At 44.5% G+C, this 24,291-nt stretch overlaps 1 protein-coding gene across 4 annotated transcripts in view; it reads right to left on the bottom strand.

The window, feature by feature from the left end:
- LOC129834703 (DENN domain-containing protein 2B-like) overlaps window positions 1-24,291 on the bottom strand; it is an 80,711-nt gene that overhangs the window by 13,635 nt on the left and 42,785 nt on the right. For 3 of the 4 annotated variants that reach the window (XM_055899928.1, XM_055899927.1, XM_055899925.1), the window contains exons 4-15: window positions 21,917-22,068; window positions 15,945-16,063; window positions 15,226-15,444; window positions 14,708-14,804; window positions 14,488-14,532; window positions 14,057-14,092; window positions 13,335-13,519; window positions 10,893-11,002; window positions 10,355-10,424; window positions 8,895-8,972; window positions 5,769-5,909; window positions 5,458-5,606 (exon numbers count right to left, since the gene is read on the bottom strand). In XM_055899928.1, coding sequence (XP_055755903.1) covers window positions 5,458-5,606; window positions 5,769-5,909; window positions 8,895-8,972; window positions 10,355-10,424; window positions 10,893-11,002; window positions 13,335-13,519; window positions 14,057-14,092; window positions 14,488-14,532; window positions 14,708-14,804; window positions 15,226-15,444; window positions 15,945-16,063; window positions 21,917-22,068 — 1,401 coding nt within the window. The remainder of the gene's footprint in view (window positions 1-5,457; window positions 5,607-5,768; window positions 5,910-8,894; window positions 8,973-10,354; window positions 10,425-10,892; window positions 11,003-13,334; window positions 13,520-14,056; window positions 14,093-14,487; window positions 14,533-14,707; window positions 14,805-15,225; window positions 15,445-15,944; window positions 16,064-21,916; window positions 22,069-24,291) is intronic. The other variant, XM_055899926.1, reaches the window with a different exon arrangement.

The following is a 24,291-nucleotide window of genomic DNA, read 5'->3' as shown; positions in this document are numbered from 1 at the left end:
TCGCTTTTATTAGGATCCAGCTCAAATTAAGCAATGGTGAGAATGATGAATGAGTGTGTGCATACTGCTCATTGGTGCATCTAGTAGAATGTTTAGTATTCACATAGAGCTCCAATGTCTTTTCCCCACTTCCTCTCCATAAGGATCTCAAGTCCCCATCACGGCCTAGGCTTGGACTCCCTGGTATGAACAGTTGTAGCGGAAGCTGTTGAACAGTAAGACCAGGCTTCCCTTGAGCAACCCTACACATGGTTCTATTCAAGCCTATTGATTCCAATGCTTCTTGTGGGCAGCATTGCAGTGTGTGTGTATATATAATAATAATAATAATAATAATAATAATAATAATAATAATAATGGGGAAGTCAGATGCTTGGCCTCTGGTTTCCAGCTTGAGTTTCCCTCTTCAGTCTCACAGAAATATTTTACATACAGTATGTTTCCACTGTGTTCATCCACTCCACCTTTGGGCGTTAGAAATACACACGGGGAAAGTATTAAGTTGTTGTAGGTTGTTTGGTGCGGTGCCAGCATTGCTCAGTGTGATACAAGTGTTCAGCAGTAATAAGGGACTAAATAAACTGTACAGCTTGTTCCCAGATTAGAGTGGTACACTGTAGCTACCTACAGTGGCTCACTTTAACAGACTGGATTTACAGACATACACCATATTATACGGCTGCTGCTGCTGGAGTCTGGAGCAATGGGCTCTTCCTGAATCTAATGCACACCCCAGTCATTTCAACAGGTGGTAGAAGAAAATTATGAATGGCGTTTGAAAGGAGGATTTTAAACTAATAAAAATGCAAAACATCTGGTGACTACCATGTGTTAGTTTGAAGTTTTCTGATGTTACAGTGAGCGGTGTAAGGGGAACCGAGGTACAGAAAGCAGCCTTCCTGCTGCCCCTCAGAAAACAAGAGCCTGATTAATTCACCATGACCATGAGAAGGCGGTATTTTGCTCTCCCTCTGCACCCCCGCTCTTCCTTTCTCCCTGTTTCTCCCTCTCTTACCCTCCATCTTTCTCATACTCATACACACACTACCTTCCCCCCCAATCCCCTGTCTCTTCTACTGTGGGCCGCTCAGCAAATACAACAGAAACATTGACTTATTAAAGCACTTCAGTAATCGGAAACGACCTCCATGTTCTCAGATTGGCCAAAAAAAGAAACGATTCAATCACCTCTACACCCACGGGCTAGGTTGAAGATGGGAAGGTTAAGACAACAAAGTAATTCTATGCGGAAGTGTTCAAAAATAAACAAATTCATGGAAACAGCTCCATTGATATCTAGTCGCGCCGTTGCTAACTAGCAACGCTGGTCCCATGAATTGCAAAGAGTTATGGGATATTAGAATCCTCTTGTCTTAACCTGTATATTTTGAACCTAGCCCACAGACAAGCCCTAACAATGGAGGAATGGCAGGGAAAAAGTTGAGACCCGCCCATTTAGAGCCACAGAGAGGCAGATCAAACAAGCCAACACTCTCTCTGTGGTGGTAACCCTTCTCTGTCCTAGACAAATAATAACTGGAAGATGATGTTTACATTATGAGCACTGCAGCAATCCCAGCACAGAGCCTTCAAGTAAATCTGGTTAAGCAATTACAGACTGATGTAACCGATGATGAATTTACGTAATTAGGCATCAAAGTTGTTATTACATCTCCCATTTGCTGGTTAATCATCATCAGTTCTGAGTAACTGTCTGTCTGGCTGATGTCACAGAAAAGCAGCAATATGTCTGATATAAAGTATTTTGATACATACAAAGACGCTTGCTTTAGGCAAACGACCCGTTGTGACCTCTTAAACAAGTCATACACAGCCTACAGTACAAATAAAGGGTTAATGCAACAGTCCATGTAACCCCGTAGGCCCGGCCCTAATTTACTCGCCACAAGGCAAATGGCCCAAGACAATGCCTAAGGCTCAGTATTGCCTTGTACCTTAAGCTTTATGCCTTGTATGTCATTTCATTCATTTTAAAAAGTTAATAAATAATTAGCGTACATGTTTAGATATTCACTTCTCATTACCATTTCTTGATCTTAGTCGGCTAAGATGGAATCCCTGAGCTGACAAGGTAAACATCTGTCGTTCTGCCCCTGAACAAGGCAGTTAACCCACTGTTCCTAGGCCGTCATTGTAAATAAGAATTTGTTCTTAACTTACTTGCCTAGTTAAATAAAGATTAAATAAAGATTAAATAAAATAAAAACACATAATACTTGATTGCACATGATTGTACCATAATATCAAATGGAGTCAGATAAACATTTTAAAACCCTAAGGTCTATGTCTAATTAGCATAATGAAATGAGCATAATACTAACAATAAAAAAACATACAAAATTGTCAGTTTAAGCTAGAGATCACTGTTTTTTTTGCACTGGATGCGTCTCAATCCTCCGCATCCGTCTATGTCGCACTTCCGCATCTGCAATGAAAGGTGACAGAGCTAGAGTGGGGGCTTTTCAGACCATGAGACATCCTGAAAATTGGTCTTCTCACATAATCGTCTGTAGCGTCCGAACGGTTTGGGCTACAAACCCCTCTGTGGAAAGATGAGACTCTCACAAACATGATGGTGTTCTCCGTTTTGCTCTATGACCCCCACAAACATCTTGGGACTCGTCTTAAGTCGGTACAGCCGATCTGCCAACTTCTGTTTGTAGCGTCCGAACAGTTAGGGCTGCACACTAATACGACCCCTCTGTGAAAATGTGAGACTTGCCCCCCCTCCCCAGGTTGGGACAGTGCTTAGACTCTTATCGGTTAATAGGCTAATTACATAGTCTTATGTATATTTGAGCAATTAGGCCAGAGGAGGTGTGGTATATGGCCAATATACCAAGGCTAAGAGCTGTTCTTACGCACGATGCAATGCAGAGTGCCTGGATACAGCCCTTAGCCGTGGTATATTGGCCATATACCACAAACCTCCGAGGTGCCTTATTGCTATTATAAACTGTTTACCTACGGAATTAGACCAGTAAATCGTTTTTTTTGGTCATACCCATAGGATAAGAGCGTCTGCTAAATGACTTAAATGTAAATGTAAATGTATACAGTCTGATATACCCCGGCGTTCAGCCAATCAGCATTCAGTGCTCGAACCACCTGGTTTAAAAATAATACTTATATATCAAATATTACCACAGTACAACCCAGTGGAAACACATTCCCTAACATCGCCTGTTTGGTGTTTTCCCTCCCTCAGTTCCTTCTCCGATTAGATACACATTACACTCAGACATACATCATGTTGTGATGGAAGAGATTTCTGGGATTGGATTGTGTTCTCTGTCTCCCACGGGATCAGACCCTTTTACCAGTGAAGTCAGTGGAGGGTCTCTCCCTTCACCCCAACACGGCCCAATGACGCCCAGAGTGGCTCCTTGAATCCTGTTTTCAATGGGAACTGAGACACAAGGGGTCTGCTCCGTGTTCTGGGGCACTCTGGAAGCTAGAGCTCCATCTATTGTGGTTCTGGGTGTGAGTCCTGGAGACTAAGTCCAGTTAGACACACACAGAAAGGACTGGTTGGTTTTGTGACGCTAATCCACAATGAAAACGTATTGTTTTGCCTTTATTCAGAACCTGAATAAGACCTGAATGGTGAAGTATGTCATTGTGTTGATACAAAGCAGGTTTTAGGAAGAAAATAGTAAATGGTTTTCAATTAAGTTCTAACATTGAGCAAGTCTGTAGTCTGTGGTACTGTAGTCTGTCAAGACTCATGGGGCTGATTTTCAGTGTTGTTTACTAACAGTACCTCAGACACAGACTATTCGATACTGCTCTCAAGTCCTTGCTGCTGTTCACAAGAGCCCTTAGAAATGGGTGACTGATTCACAATCTTTGGGTGATGTGCAAACTGACATGAACCCGGGAGTCATTGTCTCAAACAGCAGTGGCGACAAAAACAGCTTTCTCTGAGTCCCCCTGGGTGGAGAGAGGGCTGTCGTAAACAGGCCAGGCAGGGACCAGGGAGTGAACATGGCGCCATCAGTCACACAGTGACAGTGAAGCCATAGATCAGAGGGCAGAGTCGCTGCACACAGGAAGTACATTCCTTCCCCTCACAGTCACTGCCCCCACTGATGTTTGTTTAAACTGTCCTCTGATGTGTAGAGATTACCGTTCAACACAAACCTGCCCCCCTCTAACAGAGCCCCTCAGCCCAGAGTGCTGTCCTATAGCCAGGGGCAGATTGCTGTGCCTGCCTGGTGGGACTCTGGCTCCTTGGAGACCCCTAGCTCCATGTTATCGGCCCTACCCCACCCTGCCTGCCGTGGTTGGACAGTGGCCTCCGGCAGAGAGATGACCCACTTCTGGAACCATAACAGTTGTGAGTCCATGCAGGGAGAGTTTCATTACGCCATAGTGGTAGGTGCGGTCTGAGATGGCTACACCGATTAATTTAACAGCTCTAACCCTGTTCCCGCGTGCTAAACCCGTTAAGCACCAACTGACAAACCCACAGTAGAAGGCTGCTATTTGCTGTGCAGATTGGGTGAATGGCAAGCAGCTCGACTGAGGAATTAAATCTGCCATCAACAGTTAGGGTGAGCCAGAGTGCACTGGCAGAGTGGCAGGGCAATCCCCACTATTGGAACTGTTATACATGTAAATTCTCTCTTCGAAGTTAGTCCTTCTTTAAAGTTCAGGATATGTCATCTCTGTGAGAGGAAATGCACCAAGACATGTGAAACAGTGTAATGATGACGGTATCATAGTCAGTCTGTACTGTATAGCCACATGTCCAGAAAGATACAGATAGAGGATCCCTGAGCTCAGCAATGTGGGTCTGAGAAAAACAGTCAGGCCTCTGTGTGAACATAAACAGAAAAGGGAAAATGTACAAGAGCATGAGATAAAATCCCTCTCATGTAAGGCAGATGTTATTGTAATGGGGTAGGGGGATTCACTGCAGAAAAGACAGTGAACTTCTGTGATAACTGAGAAGGGATATTATTGCTAACATACACCGTAATCCTAGACAGCAATTGATCTCACTCCTAGCCACCATGTGTGACAAGGATGAAGTATTCTAGGAACTATTTTCACTATTTATAGCCTAATGTTGGAGAGTTAAGATCTTTGTCAGGCGATAACCTTACACTACAATATGAGCAGGCGTTGAGAGCTCTACGTATCAGATTTCTCAGTAAATACTGTAGTTTCAATCATTATCTAACAATGACAACAGCCCTTAGCGTTTCAGAACTACCTTAACAAAACACTGCCTCTAAAGGTATTATTGAGCATTTCACTTGGCACAAGTAACCATCATCTAACAACTACAAGTTTCAACAACCCCCGCCTGCCTCTAACAGGGCATGACCATTAGTCAGGGACAGCTTCCCATGAGAAGGTGATTCAGTTCTCTCTCCATCTTTACTTATTACTAGAAGGGTTACCAACTATAAGAGTCTTGACGCTCACCTGAGTTTATCAGCCACAAAGATGACTCTGCGCTCCAGCAGCAGGGAGGCGAAGACCTGCACCACCTGACGCACACTCAGGCAGCTGAAGAGACTGTCAAAGTCTACATGCTCCAGTCTGGAGTCCATGGGCCGCCTCAGCTCAATGACCTGGGGAGAAGAACACGACCTGGGGTCAAAACCTGGGGTCACAACCAGTCATACATTCACAGAGGTCACAGGTCATGCTCAATTAAGCATACATCGCATTATCTTCATGCATCATCCTTCTTTGATGGAACCTTAGCAACCAAGGGCTGATGTGTCTCCAACCTCATTCCCTGCTCCAGGCAGGAAGGTCTTGACTTTGATGGTCTTCCCCGGCGCTGGGAAGGGTGACTCCATCAGACTCCTCATGAAGGGGTAGACCAGGGCTGCAGAGATCCCCCTCCGCCTCTCCACCTCATCCAGGATCTACACACAGCACAGGACAGCGGGTTGAGAGTTAGACCACACTGCACAGGACAGAAGGCTGAGAGTTAGACCACACAGCACAGGACAGGGGGTTGAGAGTTAGACCACACAGCACAGGACAGGGGGTTGAGAGTTAGACCACACTGCACAGGACAGGGGGTTGAGAGTTAGACCACACAGCACAGGACAGGGGGTTGAGAGTTAGACCACACAGCACAGGACAGAAGGCTGAGAGTTAGACCACACAGCACAGGACAGCGGGTTGAGAGTTAGACCACACAGCACAGGACAGCGGGTGGAGAGTTAGACCACACAGCACAGGACAGGAGGTTGAGAGTTAGACCACACAGCACAGGACAGGGGGTTGAGAGTTAGACCACACAGGACAGGACAGAAGGCTGAGAGTTAGACCACACAGCACAGGACAGCGGGTTGAGAGTTAGACCACACAGCACAGGACAGAAGGCTGAGAGTTAGACCACACAGCACAGGACAGCGGGTGGAGAGTTAGACCACACAGCACAGGACAGGAGGTTGAGAGTTAGACCACACAGCACAGGACAGCGGGTTGAGAGTCAGACCACACAGCACAGGACAGAAGGCTGAGAGTTAGACCACACAGCACAGGACAGCGGGTTGAGAGTTAGACCACACAGCACAGGACAGCGGGTTGAGAGTTAGACCACACAGCACAGGACAGAAGGCTGAGAGTTAGACCACACAGCACAGGACAGCGGGTTGAGAGTTAGACCACACAGCACAGGACAGGAGGTTGAGAGTTAGACCACACAGCACAGGACAGGGGGTTGAGAGTTAGACCACACAGCACAGGACAGCGGGTTGAGAGTTAGACCACACAGCACAGGACAGCGGGTTGAGAGTTAGACCACACAGCACAGGACAGGAGGTTGAGAGTTAGACCACACAGCACAGGACAGGGGGTTGAGAGTTAGACCACACAGCACAGGACAGGAGGTTGAGAGTTAGACCACACAGCACAGGACAGCGGGTTGAGAGTTAGACCACACAGCACAGGACAGGAGGTTGAGAGTTAGACCACACAGCACAGGACAGCGGGTTGAGAGTTAGACCACACAGCACAGGACAGGAGGTTGAGAGTTAGACCACACAGCACAGGACAGGAGGTTGAGAGTTAGACCACACAGCACAGGACAGCGGGTTGAGAGTTAGACCACACAGCACAGGAGGTTGAGAGTTAGACCACACAGCACAGGACAGGAGGTTGAGAGTTAGACCACACAGCACAGGACAGGAGGTTGAGAGTTAGACCACACAGCACAGGACAGGGGGTTGAGAGTTAGACCACACAGCACAGGACAGCGGGTTGAGAGTTAGACCACACAGCACAGGACAGCGGGTTGAGAGTTAGACCACACAGCACAGGACAGCGGGTGGAGAGTTAGACCACACAGCACAGGACAGGGGGTTGAGAGTTAGACCACACAGCACAGGGGGTTGAGAGTTAGACCACACAGCACAGGACAGCGGGTTGAGAGTTAGACCACACAGCACAGGACAGAAGGCTGAGAGTTAGACCACACAGCACAGGACAGGGGGTTGAGAGTTAGACCACACTGCACAAGACAGGGGGTTGAGAGTTAGACCACACAGCGGGTTGAGAGTTAGACCACACTGCACAGTACAGGAGGTTGAGAGTTAGACCACACAGCACAGGACAGGGGGTTGAGAGTTAGACCACACAGCACAGGACAGCGGGTGGAGAGTTAGACCACACAGCACAGGACAGGGGGTTGAGAGTTAGACCACACACCACAGGACAGGAGGTTGAGAGTTAGACCACACAGCACATGACAGGAGGTTGAGAGTTAGACCACACTGCAGACACAACACTCAATATTTCAAACAGAAAGTCCCAAATTCCCTATATAGGACCGTGGTCAAAAGTAGTGCACTAAAGAGGAAATAATGTTTCACTTGTGATGTAGATTGAGAGTCTAGTAATAGACCTAGACCAAGTACATTCTGTCAATATGGCCAGTGTTGATGGAATGGAAATGGTAGCGTGTTGCTGTCTGAAGGAAAGCTCCTGCTATTGTCTGGAACCAGGCTACCTTTGCCCCGTTTGACAAATACAGTATGAATTTCAATCTGTGGCTGTCTGATATATATGGAAAATAGCAAAGAAAAATCCCACCCAATATGCCCATGTGTCTGTCTGTGTCAGACCTGCCTACTACTGTCTGGAAAGTTTGTTGGAGATAGACATACTCACATTCAGAGTCACATGATATCCCCTCCACTCCCCACACACCCTCTGTTCCCGGTGAAATCAAACACTCCCATCTTTCTCGCCTTAACTAGAAAAGCACTTCAAACTCCGTGGAAAACATTTCCTCTCTCACCTACGCAGGTCTCAAGCCCTCAAAATGGTGCCTTCTGAAACCTACACCCCCACCTGTATGAGGGCTGTTCCACCCTCACTGTTGAGGTGCCTGTGCTGTCACAAGACAGAAACAATCTATTGTATTTATGCATCCTTTTGCCCTTAAATGAATATGAAATTAAACTGAGTTTTTTGGCACATTTTAGTACTCACGACACAGTAATAAAAAGTTATTTTCATTCATTAGATATGTCTACTACCTCTTAATTGTTTCCCTTAACACAGGCCTTATTTACTTCAAATACACCGTTCATAGAGGATTCATGAGGAGGCAGATAAGGCATGAGTACTTAAACACAATGAGCACTCTGTTTCATGTTAGCTCAACTCAGGAACAAGTGAAGGAAACAATTGAACTGGGAAATCAGAGGAAAAAGCAGAAAATAAGGTTTATGCTGGACAGGATGCCTTTGAGTGGAAATGCTGGCACAGCCTCAACTAGTTCATTCCTGGGAACAGTGGCCTCGGCTCGGCTCAGAGACAGGTAACCGCGACGACGGCTACACTAGGGTGTGTGTGTGTGTTTATGTGTGTGTGTTTATGTGTAAGCATGAACTCACCTTGGAGAACAGGTGGAAACAGCCCAGTCGGCTGATGACGCAGTACACCTCAGGAAGGCGAGGCCCTTTCCCACTCGGCTAGAACAGGGGCACAAATTAAGAGTCTCGTCAGTCACTGGGGAAGAGAGGCTTGTAAGGTAACGCAGACAGTAATGTGGCAATAGATACTAAGATAAGATACTTGGTTAGGTTTATAATGCAACATCAATGAGAATATAATGCAACATTTATAAGGTTTATAATGCAACATCAATGAGAAACAATACCATACACACAAACATGATAAAGCCAACAGCTTAATTTGACCAAAGCTATATGATGTACTTGCTTTTATTCAGAGAAAGTACCAGGTTAGTTCACAATCGGCGGTGGTTGAAGAAATATTTATAAATCTGGTCTTTCAGTTGCTGGAGGTGGACGTATTTAATCTGGAGAGACTGAAGCTTCCCATTGTAAACTAAACACAGGTGCTGCAGTCTCTACACAGTTAATAATCCCCTCTACCCTCCACACTAAACAATCACAGACCAGTCTACTCTGGAGCCAACCAGGCCTCCTGGATCTATCCATCTAACACACACACACGTGCACACACACACGAATTAACACGTGCATACATATAAAGAAATCCCGAAATCCACTTGTCCATATTAGGTATGCAATTTTCTCCTCTGCTTTCTCTAAATGGATGATTAAATCAAGCATGTGGAACTTGGTTAAAGTCCTTAGGAATGTGTTGTTCATGCCAACTCCTTAGACTTCCACCAGGGAAGGAAGGAGCTGGGTTACCGGAGAGGAGGAAACTCACCTCTCTCACAGCATCAGGAGTCGTCTGATCTACAGCTACTTAATGTCAGCAACTACTGAGCTCAATACAGTCAAGTAACAGTCAGAACTGAGTTTAAGAATGGCCCCCATCTCGGTCTACGCGACCCACAAATACAGTAGGCTATTAAAACACACTGACAAACCCTACAAAACATACACACTTTGTGAATGTACACATTATTGGGCATAACAGTGACATTAAAAACAAATCACAGCAAGCACAACATCCCACACCTCCATACTTTCTGAACTCAAGCCAAATGTGGGCTCGTCGTAAAACATCAAATGACTAGAAACCCTTACAGGCGGGTTGTGCTCCACAATGACAAACTTAGACATTTCATGATGTTTTTCGGCATTCTTCTCCTGAGAAACTCTCATGAAACAGAAGGAGTCCAGTTTTACTAGGATTCATTCCGACCGTTTTGAAAGGCAAAAACAACCAAGCTTTGTTACATACGGACATTAAAATGCACTTTATTTACTTTCTCTCCTATTCACACCCAGTTTGGTGATGCAATAACACCTCAATGGTCCCACAGGAAAGAAAAAAACCTTGTCAAAACAAACAGGGCTGGCTCAGCAGGGTGTGAACAGAACAGGGACCAGTGAACTAATGGTGGCTTGCTTACCAGCAGACGCCTGCAGTACCCAAACCTCCTGCTGCCATCCTCTCCAGTCAACATGAACGAGAAGGTCTCACTGTACCGAAACACACACAAACACACACACACACACAGTCTCTGTTATAGTCAAACCAGCATACAGATTGTAGAGATTGAACAGTGATCAAAGGAAACATAGTGTTGGATCTCATTCACACGTTAGGGTTGGTGAAGTAGCACAGTCTCTGTGGCGGAGAGAGAAGACTGTTTTAGGGACCCACGTTGTCAGGAGCAGGAGTGAGAGTAAGAATCTACCAGGATTTCATGAAGATAATGGCATTACATCTTTGTGTTTTCTTCCTAATTTTACTCGTTGATATTTACACGTCTAATCATACTATCGATTTGTTAGTTTTTTAACCTTAATCTATATATGGAACACTTGTGCATCACAACTGATTAGTACCCATCTGGTTCAGGCAAGGAATGGGACTAATAGACCAACAGTGTGGTGGTGAGCTTTCCTCTGTGACGCAGTGGGGTTGTATAGTAATCTGTACTGTACCTGCTGTATTCAGACACTGGGGTCCAGTCCTTGGCATCTGGAAAGCAGAACTGGGGGATGGCTTTGAGTCTCTGCTCTGCCTCCCTCATCAGCTTGGTGGGCCTCTCTAGCTGTGAGACGAGAAAGGAACAGGAAACGTCTCAGTCAGAAACAGACCCAGACGCTTACAGTCTACTGAGTCTGTCCTCTTTACAGGGTCCCCAAAAACGTCCCCTACAGTAAGAATAAATGACCAGCCTAAGCATTCTCCCACACAGGGTCAGTGCCTCCTCCCCTTATCACCCCCAACCTCCCTCTCTACCCCCTCTCCCCCCCGACGTCATTGGGTCAGGCTTTTCTCTGGCAGAGAACCAGCATACCGATATCTCCCAGGGGATTCTATCACTGAAGCAAATCTTAAATAACTTAAAAAGAGATCTTTGAGTAAGTAAACACTTAACTACCATAGAAACCGTTTCCTGGTTACACCACTTACTGTCAATAAACTCCGAAAACTCCCTCAACCCGTATGTTACGGCCATGGCCCTACTCTTCAGCAATATCTGCATCTACAGTGCCTTCAGAAAATATTCACACCCCTTGACTTTTTCCACATTTTGTTGTGTTACAGCCTGAATTTAAAATGGATTACATTCAGATTTTGTGTCACTGGCCTACACAAAATACCTCATAATGTCAAAGTGGAATTATATATTTTTAAATGTTTACAAATCAATTTTAAATTAGAAGCTGAAATGTCTTGAGTCAATAAATATTCAACCCCTTCGTTATGGCGAGCCTAAACAAGTTCATGAGTAAAAATGTGCTTAACAACTCACATAAAGTTGCATGGACAAAAATAGTGTTTAACATAATTTTTGAATGACTTCCTCATCTCTGTACCTACACACATACAGATAATTGTAAGGTCCTTCAGTCGAACAGTGAATTTCAAGCACAGATTCAACCACAAAACCAGGGATGTTTTCCAATGCCTCGAAAAGAAGGGCACCAATTGGTAGATGGGTAAAAAATTAAACAGACATTAAACATTCCTTTGTGCATGGTGAAGTTATTAATTACGCTTTGGATGGTGTATCAATACACCCAGTTACTACAGTCCTTCCTAACTCAGATGCCGGAGAGGAAGGAAACGACTCAGGGATTTCGCCATGAGGCCAATGGTGACTTTAAAACAGAGCTTAATGGCTGTGATAGGAGAATCAACAACATTGTAGTTACTCCTAAATACTAACTTAAATGACAGAATGAAAATAAGGAAGCCTTTACAGAATAAAAATATTACAAACAGGATGTATGTTTTAGAATAAGGCACTGAAGAAAAACTGCAAAAAATGTGACAAAGAAATTAACTTCATGTCCTGAATACAAAATGTTATGTTTGGTGCAAATTCAACACAACACATCACTGAGTACCACTCTTCATATTTTCAAGCATGGTGGTTGCATCATGTTATGGGTATAGTTATCATCAGCAAGGACTACACAGGGTTTTTTAAATAAAAATAAATGAAATAGAACTAAGCACAGGTAAAATCCTAGAGGAAAACCTGGTTCAGTCTGCTTTCCAACAGATACTGGAAGACAAATTCACCTTTCAGCAGGACAATAACCTAAAACACAAGACCAAATATACACTGGAGTTGCTAACCAAGACAACATTGAATGTTCCTGAGTGGCTTAGTTACAGTTTTGACTTAAATTGTCTTGTAAATCTATGGCAAGACTTGAAAATGGCTAGAAATGATCAACAACCAACTTGACAGAGCTTGAAGAATTAAAAAAATAATAATATGCAAATATTGTACAATCCAGGTGTGTAAAGCTCTTAGTAGACTTACCCAGAAAGACTCTGTAATCGCCGCCAAAGGTGATTATAACATGTATTGAATCAGGGGTATGAATACTTATGTAAATTAGATATTTCTGTATTTCCTTTTTTTTATGTGCAAATATTTCTTAAAACATGTTTTCACTTTGTCATTATGGGGTATTGTGTGTAGATGGGGGAGACATAAAAAAATATATATATGAATTCAGGCTGTAACAGAACAAAATGTGGAGTAAGTCAAGAGGTACGAATACTTTCTGAAGGAACTGTATGTGCTGGACTAAAGTGGCCATAATGGCTACTAAAAGTAGATGAAATAACACTGACGTTTTTGACTGCCGAAATCAATATTGTTCTGTATGAAAATAAGCAATTTTCAATTCTATTTCAACATGCAAACAACATTGGTAAGGGTCTCCGACCTCCATATATCACAGATCTCAGCATACATACTTCTGTAGGTCCAGTGAGTAATGTCTCAGAAGAAACAGTTATGTACCAGGACCCCTTCCTGTTTAAATCCTCTCTCTCACTTAAGGGACTTGACACTGCTGTCTGACCCATGACCAAGGGACTCGAGGGGCCAGTATACAGTTTGGTTGTTCCCTTACCTTGGGGAACTGGTAGGTGACTTCGGGAGAGAAGGAGTTCTTGGTGGGCTTTTTCTTGAGGGACACCACCACAAAGTACTCAAACAGCTCCCTCTCCTGCCACTCAATCAGCTGCAGCTCCAGTGTGCGGTAGCTAGGGGCCCTCCGCAGCATTGACTGCAGCTTCAGCAGCCTCTGGGTGTGGGCTGGGGAGAGAAGAGAAAGGGATATGGACAGTTCAATCTTCAGTACAGGGTTGTATCGACAAAATGCATATCCCAAACACTGTGTACTACACACAACTGACAGCACTCACAGCTAATAATGCACTACAAACCATGCAGTCTGACAAAGAACTTACAGTCCAACATCCACTTCCCAGCTAACGAGACACATTCCCATAACTAATGAAATGTTACCATTGGATTCCCCTTAGGTTGAGAGAGAACATAATGAGAGAATGTTCTCCAATCATTATTGGAACATATTTAGTCAAGCATGATGTTTCCAAAACCATGTTACAATGTAAAAGGAAATCAAACATTCAAGGAACTTCCCCCTGAAAAGTTGCCAGGAAGTTCCTGGGATGATTTTTTTTTTTATCACAAAATGCTTTGAAAACCAAACAAATGGAGGTTAAATGATTGTTCTCTAACCTGCCAAAAACATTCTGAGAACCAAAACTTAACCGGATTTAAAACGTTAGCTGGGTTTCAACACACTGATTAAACCTCTATACTCACACATGTTTATCCTCACACAGTCCAACACATAACAACCTAAACACAGATTAGAGAGAAATACAAACCTTATAGTTCACCATAACTGTCATCACAGATGGCTTGTGTTTAAAACAGAGTATGAACAGAATCAGCAATGAGTTCGGACATAGTGCATTTAGTATTTATATGAAAGAATGACAGTTGTATAGTCTAAAGCACATCCATGACATCTTCATTTTGCCTTTCAGTTACATTTCTGTGGTCCCTTTGGTCACAAGTCACTTGATCGATGTCTCGCTCCAAACACTGACTTGTCAAAACAGAGACGTGCGCTTGTTGTATCTGCTGTGAGTGGGACAAATCCTCTGTCTGTGCAGAAACAGACAGCTATAGACCAAGTGCACCATTGTTCTCCAGAGACTGAGCTTCAACTGCATACTGTGACCTCTCACCTTTGAACCTGTCATCAGAGTCGCTCTCACTCTCGCTGTTGTCATCTGTAAACAGATCGGAGAGAGAAAGGTTTGTTTAGGGTCAGGGGTCAACTCTACAACTGTATGTTTATGCCATAGAGATGAGATGACTGGGACACTATGTGGGTGGGGGAGACAAATATTTACTCCCTGATCCAGACAGTGGATGGAGAGAAGGAAGGGAGGAGCCCCTATGTACCTCTCAGAGATGCCGTCTCAATATTAGACAAGGACAGCTTCTTCAACCTCTTCTTCCCTCTCTTGGTAGAGTAAATGGAGTTGATTCTCTGGACCATCTGTAAACAGTGAGAGGAAAGGGGAAGCTCAGTGTGTGTGCAACCTACAGTAGAGGACAATCTGGTCTCTTGTGGTGAAGCTCTTCAAAGTTGGCTCCATTTAGTGCGTGGGAGGAGGCCGAGATCCTCCGAAAATCCTTCTCAGTGCTCTCTCTCTCTGCATGTCCAGAACTATCCCTGGGATATGGCTTGTGTTTAAAACAGAGTATGAACAGAAACAGCAAAGAGTTTCCGTCACAGTGCATTTAGGAATTATTCAAAATAATGACATTTGTATAGTCTATAGCAAATCCATCTTCATTTTGCCTTTCAGGCAAAATGCCCCGTAGATACATGGCTTGCAAGAATAGAATAGTCCTTGAGGAGATCCTCATGGAGAGAACAGGTTCATTCCTACAGCCTGGAGTGTTTTATATTGTACCTTGGGGATCCTCCGGTGCCTACGGGAGGCCAGGGTGTCGCTGGCGCTGTTCAGGCTGTCATCCAGCAGGCAGCAGGGGGAGGGAGAGACCCCCAGCTGGGGCGGCAGAAGCAGCATGTCATCATGGCTGTGTCGCTTGGACAGGTGGGACGCACGGTGACTCTTCTTGTCTGTGGGACCAGAGAGGCGCAGGGACTGACTACTGGGCTGAGAGGGCAGCTGTGGAGGGGGAGAGAGAGGACAATACTGAGGCTGTGCCCCAGTTGGCAACCTATTCCCTTTATAGTGCACAATTTCTGACCAGGCCCCATAGGATGAAGCAATGGATCCTGGTTTGGTCTGGGATTGACTGAGGTTTTTGTCATGACAATAAGTAACCGTACCCAATAATACAATATATTTTCCTCACTGCACAGTGACCTCATTCCCAGCTGAACATTCCCAGGAAATTCTAAATCGTCTTTCCTACGACGAGACAGTGCACATCCATATTGAAGCAGCAGAGCCAAACCTACATTTCCAGGCAGACTGACAGTATTTTACTGGAACTCCACCAGGTTTCAACACATCAAAAGGCTTCTGTAGCGCAAATAATGAGAAATCTAGCTGTGAAACATGATTACTGGAGGATCCTGTCCAGGTTTCAGAGATCTAACTCTAGTCTGAGGGAGAATTTTACCGTTGGAAAATACCTCAGTTCTGCTAGCTAGCTGGGTTACCTGAGGAGGTGAGTTGAGTTTCTGGGAGGTCCAGGTCCGGTTGCTTTCTGGTACCAAGCGGTTCTTCCGACCCAAACTCCTCCTCTTCAGGTCCACGTCCTCGTACGGGTTCTCCTTCTCTGTGTGACAACATTAAGAAAACAGATTAAGGTCTAAGATAACAGCAGCAGCTGTTCAGAAGGATCTGTTAAGGTTCAGGGAGAAGGAAGGTATTTGACTAGACAAGACAAAGCCACAGGGGCTTCAGGCCAGAGTCTGTGTGAGATGACGGGGGGCAGGAGAGGGAGTTGGGGGGCAGGAGAGAGGCTCCCAGTGGTGTAGCACAGATCAAATAAGTCATGCAGGGGCCAGGTTAAAGGTCACTCTCAACTGGCTGCTACAATGCCCAAATGTACTGTCTCTTTAAACAGTTACTGTTGGCCCAGGGCCCCGGCGGCCCCTGACCGACTGCACTGTGCCGAGACTCCCGGACACTGGGCTGCTAGTGGTGAGTCACGGCCGGAGTATGCAGGCTGTCTGCTGCGGGAGGCGAAGGGGAGGAGAGGAGCGGGACATCCTCCTCCTCTTCCTCTTCCTCTCAGGTATCACTGAACTTCATTCTCACATCTTTGCAATGTGACTGTTGATGTAGAAATGTTCACTCAACATTTCAGAGGTGTTGCACAAAGAGTTTTGGGTTTTCCCACTGCACACTGACGGGAATCTCACACAGCACTGCTTTCACTGATGTCACCTGGATAAAGGCCAGCCAGCGTGTATAAAAACTTGTATAACACCCCTGCCCATGTCCACCCAGACGTGCTCTGAGAATAGCATTTCAGCTGGGTCTGAAAAGGTTGTGAGAAAACGAAGGAACTGCACTAAAAAGGAAAACAGAGCCAGATGGTGTCGAAAGGCATGATGGGAAAGACTTGCAGTGAAAGACGAGAATGAGTCCTACAGCAGAGCTAGTGTCTGTTAAAAGAGACGACACTAAATCTACACTTCAGCATCTCAATGATGGAAGAGAATCCTATAAACGGAGGAACACCTTGAAGGCCAACGTTAAACTGTGCTAAATGTATCTGTTAAAGGTATCTGTTTTGTTAAAAGGGGTTCATAATTTATTGCCTATTTATGAACCATCTTAGTGAGAACATCAGAGCATTCTGCCATGTCATAGTGAAAATGAAATTCCAGTCAGACTGGGCTTTTCCCTCTTCCCTCCCTATGTATTATCAGAGCTGATGATACACCGATCACTTATCGCAGGCATTTTGCTGATATTGTTTGTTACGAGTAGCCTACTAGAGAAATATGAAGTTTGAAATGAAATGAAATAAGTTTACCACGAAATTGTGTGTGTGATTGTTAAATTGGGCAATTGATGGCTACAGACTAGTAGTAGCAGTTTTTTTTGGGGGGGGGGGGGGTTTACCCCTTTTTTCTCCCCAATTTCGTGGTATCCAATTGGTAGTAGTTACAGTCTTGTCTCATCTCTGCAACTCCCGTACGGACTCGGGAGAGGCGAAGGTCGAGAGCCATGCGTCCTCCGAAACCCAACCTTGACACAATGCATATCCAACCCCGAAGCCAGCCGCACCAATGTGTCGGAGGAAACACCGTACACCTAGCGACCTGGTCAGCGTGCACTGCGCCCGGCCCGCCACAGGAGTGGCTAGTGCGCTATGAGACAAGGATATCCCTGCCTTCCAAACCCTCCCTAACCCGAATGACGCTGGGCCAATTGTGCGTCGCCCCATGGACCTCCCGGTCGCGGCCGGCTGCGACAGAGCCTGGGCTCGAACCCAGAATCTCTGGTGGCACAGCTAGCACTGCGATGCAGTGCCTTAGACAACTGTGCCACCCGGGAGGCCAGTAATAGTAGTTTTAAGGGTAATATGAAAAAATATACTGTGGTGCACATTAATGTTATAAACTATTGATATATTTATCATTATCACATCAATTCAGGCAATTTATCGCGACATGGATATTTATCTGTATGGCCCAGCTCTAGGGCTGGACTGACTGATGTCTCAGTGCTCTGGACCCCATTCAACTGAAGCAGAGTAATGACAGCCTGCTGGGATGATGATATGTCTCCATGGCTTCTGACGCACTGGAAGGTACTAATCAACTGCTGTGGTTACTCACATCCAAACACACGCACACACACACACACGCAAACACACACACAAACACACACACACACACATAGTGGGCACACCACTCCTGACCTGGCTGCACCCACACTGTGACTCGGCATCTGTTGACACAATAGGCTCTCTCTAGAGCGAGACAGAGGACAGACTATCTACACAATGTCAGGATGGGATTACCCCATAAAAGGGCTATGGACAGAATGTCCCTCGCCAACGAGTGGCTGCTACAGTGGCACCAGTCATTCATGTAATAAACAGAGATGTTCAGGGGACCAAAACGGGCTTGAGATCTGTCTAAACGTTTGGTGGCACCACAAACCATGCTGTAACTGTACAGTGTACATCCTTCAGAGAACTTCAACTGTAAATTAAAGAGAAATGCCATACTGTATTCATCAGCAATTCATAAATCTATGTGAAATGTATGATTACAGAGACAAAACAAAGCATCATTATTCCAGTCAGCAGATTCCCATGCAGTGTTAGAGCAGAGATAATCTGGCTCAGACAGACAGGCCAGGGAGGCCGTCTTACCTCACCACCACCACTGTTGACATAATGATGTTAGAGAGACTCAGTTCAGCTTGGGGTTGATGACGCAGGCATAATCCATTACTACTGAGTCACTTGTGTACAGATCCTGATTCACCAGACAGGAAACCTATTCCCAGTGGCACTACGCCAATCAAACTATAGCTTGTCATAATATAACCATTTATACCATAACACCATAATGAATCATGAATTTCATCATAACACAGGTGGCAGATGACTGATCTTCTCAAAGTACATTTTGACAGTTGCCAATTAGACATAAGAAACACTGACTTCAGACTGACTTCACTTGCTTCAGAATGAGAAACCAGTGAATATTGGCAAATGTCCAGTCACTCAAGAATTCATTTGAGAGTATCTAATCAGAGAGACTTGAAAAGCACCATAATGAATCATGAATTTCATCATAACACAGGTGGCAGATGACTGATCTTCTCAAAGTACATTTTGACAGTTGCCAATTAGACATAAGAAACACTGACTTCAGACTGACTTCACTTGCTTCAGAATGAGAAACCAGTGAATATTGGCAAATGTCCAGTCACTCAAGAATTCATTCGAGAGTATCTAATCAGAGAGACTTGAAAAGCTGCAATATGACTTAATGAAACATGGCTGGATGATGACGATATGCACGTAGTACTCAGTGGATTCTCCATGTAGTGGCAGGATCGGACGGCAGCTTCGGGGAAGTTGAAAGGAGGAGTGTGTTTTTTTCATAAATAACAACTGGTGTGCTGTTTCCAGTGTGAAGGAAATCTCTAGCTTTTGCTCACCTGATATAGAATACCTCATGGTAAGCTACAGACCCTTTTATCTACCAAGAGTTCTCATCTGTAATTATCACAGTTGTCTACATCCCTCCACAAACCAACACCACTCTGGCGCTCAACTGTATGGAGCCATAAACAAACAAGTGGTCGGGTGGAGAATTAAAACCGTCCTACCTCACTTCTACCAACACGTCTCCTGTGCCACTAATGGCACTAAAACTATAGACCACTTTTGTTCTACCAACAGAAATGCAAACAAGGCCCTCCCTCATCCTCCCTTTGGCAAATCTGACCATGACTCCATTTTCCTGCTTCCTGTTTACAAACAAAATCTCAAACAGGAAGTACCAGTGATGCCCTGAATACGGAAGTGGTTGGACACTTTTACACTCATCATATGCTGCTGCTACTCTGTTCTATATGTTAGTCTTATTATTATCATCTATCACGATGACTAGTCACTTTACCCTGCCTTCATGTACATATTTACCTCAAATACCACATACCTCTGCACATTGATCTGGTACTCGTACTCCCTGTATATAACTCCATTCTTGTGTAGTTTATTTTATTCCTTGTGTTACTATTTTTTATTATTCTGAAACGATGGGAAGGGCCCGTGAGCAAGGATTTCACAGTAATGTCTCCACCAGTAGTATCCAGCGCATGTAGAACATTTTATTTTATTTTGAGAAGAATCTTTATTTGATGTACTCATTGTCAGTGGGCTACTGCCTCAGACAGCTATGATCTCCTCACATAGTTGATTAAATGCTTCGAGAAGGGCTGTGTGTGTCTGAGTCCAAAGTGTCTGGGCTGTTACACGTTGAAATACGAGCGGAGAGGGACTAGAACATGGCTTATCTCCCACTGCTGTGGCTGCTGCCTCCAACGGAACATCTGACCTGTAAACCGCTGCTTAGCGGTGGTGGAGACCGCCATTCCATGCTGTGATCAGAGCCAGCTAGGCCTATTTCAGACTGGAGAAGCCAGGATTACTGGGGAGGGACAGCTCACAGAGGCAATGTATTTCTCTCTAACTAATCATCATTCAGCCAAAATGCCTTCGACCGCATCGCCGATCCCATACTCGAGGTGTTCGGCCGGCGAACAATGGACTCTTTGTTGGGGTACGCATGAAAGTCCCCCGGGTCCTCTCGCGGCCACCGATTCATGCTCTGCCTGGAACCATTGGTCATCTTCAGAGACTGAATAAAACGCCATAGAGGACGAATAGAGGAAGAGAGTCAACCATGTATGAGGGAGAAATATGGCCATCACAGTCTTAATTTGACCCATGTGCTTGCAAAAAAAATGCTCAAAGGCTACAAACATATATCAACCAACACTCAATCTCTAATTTCCAACTAAAAACATGTCAGCCCCCATTCTTTTACTGGGTCTCACATTCAAGCCTGATGAGCAGGAAGTAGATTTATAGTGGAGGGGCCGAGAATGGCCGGGCAAGACGTGACAGACATCGCTGCCACATGAAGCACCTCAGGAGAACCAGCCTTTTCACTGTCCACAGTCCTCAGGACGTTTACTACTGGAAAGGAATTTGGCATACAATTGTACTTTGTCACCCTCAATACAGAGAATGTATAGTTGGTCTTGCTTATATTGTAGTTTTCCATGTTACTAAAACTATCAAGAGGTCAAAAGTCCTTGTTGGAGGATAGATATTCCCCCAATTTTGTGAAAACAATTCATTGTGAGACTGTCGAACACTTGGTTTATGTGAAATTAGCTTTAGTGCTAGGTCTGGGCTTTTAGCTGAGGCACATCAAGTTGACATTTTCCCAAGCCACAGAGTTATCTTACAATATAATCCAGTAAACAGCGGAATGCCATTCTTTGTCTAAAGATAATGAAGAGTGAGTGATAATGAAGAGTGAGTGATGATCAATTTTCTTTACATAACCATACAGGGCTGAATAAACATAAAGCAGGAATATGAAGTATAAATCTAGCATTGATTTTTGAAAAGCCCTGAGAGTTTTTCAGTCAGCTAATTGGGATTGTCCAATAGAAAGCAGATGGGGTATAAATGTACACCTGTCAAATTCCTTTTAAACAGGGGAAGGCCAGCTAGCATTATATAACCCATCTGTTGTTTCTGGCTCCCACATAACCATTGTCTGGAGACAGACACACAGTTTATAGCATATAAAGAAATACTTGTTATCAGTCCATAACAATTAGGAGTTGATGGTGAAACCAGAAAGCAGCACATCTTCAGGCCATCCTTCAGAATAAAGACAATCCAGTCTACTTGGCAGCTGAGAGTGTGAGGATATGAGAGAGTGGCCAACAATCAGACCTCTCTAGAAATCTACCAAGTGTGTGAAAGGATTTTGGAATTACTGCTTGCATCAGCAGTCACTAACAGAGTTTGGCTTTCAACAATCCTGGTTATTCACTGAATTACAATGCATCAGTAAGTGTTGCAGGTCAGGCTGTGTTATCCTCAGGTATCCAGACACAGCACCATGCTTACCCACTATGTCCTCATAGGCGTTCTCCTCTAAAGTGTTTTTGGAGCTGGGCCGGCTGCTGCTGCGAGTCTCTGTGGAAACAGTGCCATTCTCTGTGTGAGAGGACGGGTACGAGGAGGCCAGGCTGGCAGCATCCTCCAACTCACATGACTCCCTGGAGAGAGAGAGAGAGAGAAAGAGTCAGAGAAAAAGAGAGAGAAAGAGTCAGAGAGAAAGAGTCAGAGAGAGAGAGAGAGAGAGACAGAGAGAAAGAGAGAGAAAGAGAGAGAAAGAGTCAGAGAAAAAGAGTCAGAGAGAAAGAGAGAGAAAGAGTCAGAGAGAAAGAGAGAGAAAGAGTCAGAGAGAGAGAGAGAGAGTCAGAAAGAGTGAGAGAGTGAGAAAGAGTCAGAAAGAGTGAGAGAGTGAGAGAGTCAGAAAGAGTCAGAAAGAGAGAAAGAGTCAGAAAGAGAAAGCGAGGGGATTGGTGGAGGGAGAATCACAGAGAGGAAAAGAGGGAGGACAGCGAATGGGAGGGAAGGAAAGATGGGAAGAAACAAGAAACAGGGAGGATGGAAAAAAGCAAAAAAGAATGTTGCATTTAATCATGCATGGCTGTGTGCTGAGACAGTGGAGAGGAGAGCTGCAGTCCAGAGGTTTCATTCCATCCTGACATCCTCTACTGGCCGATTACAATCAACGAGGACCACCTGAGAGGATGAAAGCCACTGTTCCAAGGAGACCCAAATATGCCTCATCCCTCAACAGCCCTCTATGAAGCTGAGCGAGCGAGAGAGCGAGAGAACTGGTTCAGAGAACCACTAAACTAATTACACTGACAGCAACATATGCTCCAATCACAAAGTAATTTCCTGTATATTTACCACCAACCCCCAAAAAATCTGGAGTTCTGTGTACTGTACGTATGTACACAGCATGACAGCTTGTGTGTGTCTGGACTCTGAATGCTCAGAACAGGACAGGGGGAGTGTCTCTCCATTAGATCAGTGAGATCACGCCTGCTATCCTGCTGTCCTACACCATTGACGGCTCATGGCTTTTAAACATGCTCTGAAATTGCGTCTGCCGCAGGCATGTTAAACACTGACTCCAAGTCAGGGACATTAAAGGATCTTTTCCCCGCTCATCAAGAGGATCTGGCAAGGCCCTGCCCTTAGTCATTGGCCTGAACAAGTTGTGCTCTGAAGGCAATTTTAAGGGGGATAAAGAACGAGGGTAATAAACAATATCAAGTGTTCCAGAAAGACATAACAGGCTAATAGCTGCCTGTACTGCACAGCTCTATAGCAACATAATGAAGAAGGATGAGGAGGCACACTGGGAACCTTGGGGTGTCCACTGGCAAGACAATACACTGTAGGCCTTTGCTAAATAACGGGCATGATAGAAGAAGAACACAGTCCTGTTTTGATGTAAGAGTGACTTGGAACGTTGTTGAAAAGCTGTTGGATTTCAAGGATAGAACAATTGATGGTCTTGGACATGAACAGTTTGGCTGGAGCTGAGCAGTGATATTTAAGGATGTTCTATATCAACCATTATTACAGTGCATTGTGTTATAGACCTATTTACAATAATACTTTGTTTCTCACGGACAGCAGACGTTTGTTACCTGGCCTTATACTAAGATACACAATGCCCTGTCTAATGTAGTTGACATTTGAAATTTGTTTTATATTGCAATTAGGCTACTTAATGTTGTTCAATGAAAGACTGACATTATTACAAAATAACACTGGAAAAACAGCAGAAACTACATTTAACATATTCCATTTCAATGGCAACATTCTAGACAAATCAAATTAGAAAAAAACAGAAAAACAAAAGCTATGAACAATATCAATAGAACAATGCTATCCTCTTCATATGAAGCCAAAAATACTGTCGTTCTAATGCAGGAAAACATTGAGGCCTTAAGAAAATTAACAGCAGATTCAATGTTTATATGCTTATTATCAAACGCTGAACAGAGGCAGACATGCTGGAACCAATTCAGTTAGCAGCATCACTACGAAGTGAGCGAGGCCGCTCTACTGTCTATCTGACTACTGTCTACAGCCAGAACTGTAGTCAGATAGATACACTTGAACACCAACAAAGTAAACGCTTGGTCTATGATCCTTACCTCCCTAAAAACATTCTCAGGACATGCTAGAGACATTTACAAATCCAAGACAAATAAATGTTCTAGCCGTCCATGTGCAACTCTCAGAAAGGAACTAAACAAATTCACTGCCTCTCTGTTTTTACTGCAGCCTGCAGGACCCATGTTTTGTTTTGCAGCTACATAAATCAGCATCTCCTGTTCGCCATGTTGTTTGATCAGCAGGGCTGATTCTGAGGGGGAGGAAGGGCCCGGGGGATAAGATACACATGTTTT

Source organism: Salvelinus fontinalis, chromosome 35 (assembly GCF_029448725.1).
Source record: "Salvelinus fontinalis isolate EN_2023a chromosome 35, ASM2944872v1, whole genome shotgun sequence".
Lineage (NCBI taxonomy): Eukaryota > Metazoa > Chordata > Actinopteri > Salmoniformes > Salmonidae > Salvelinus > Salvelinus fontinalis.
Note: the sequence above shows the minus strand (reverse complement) of the source record. Positions and strands in the feature narration are given on the sequence as shown.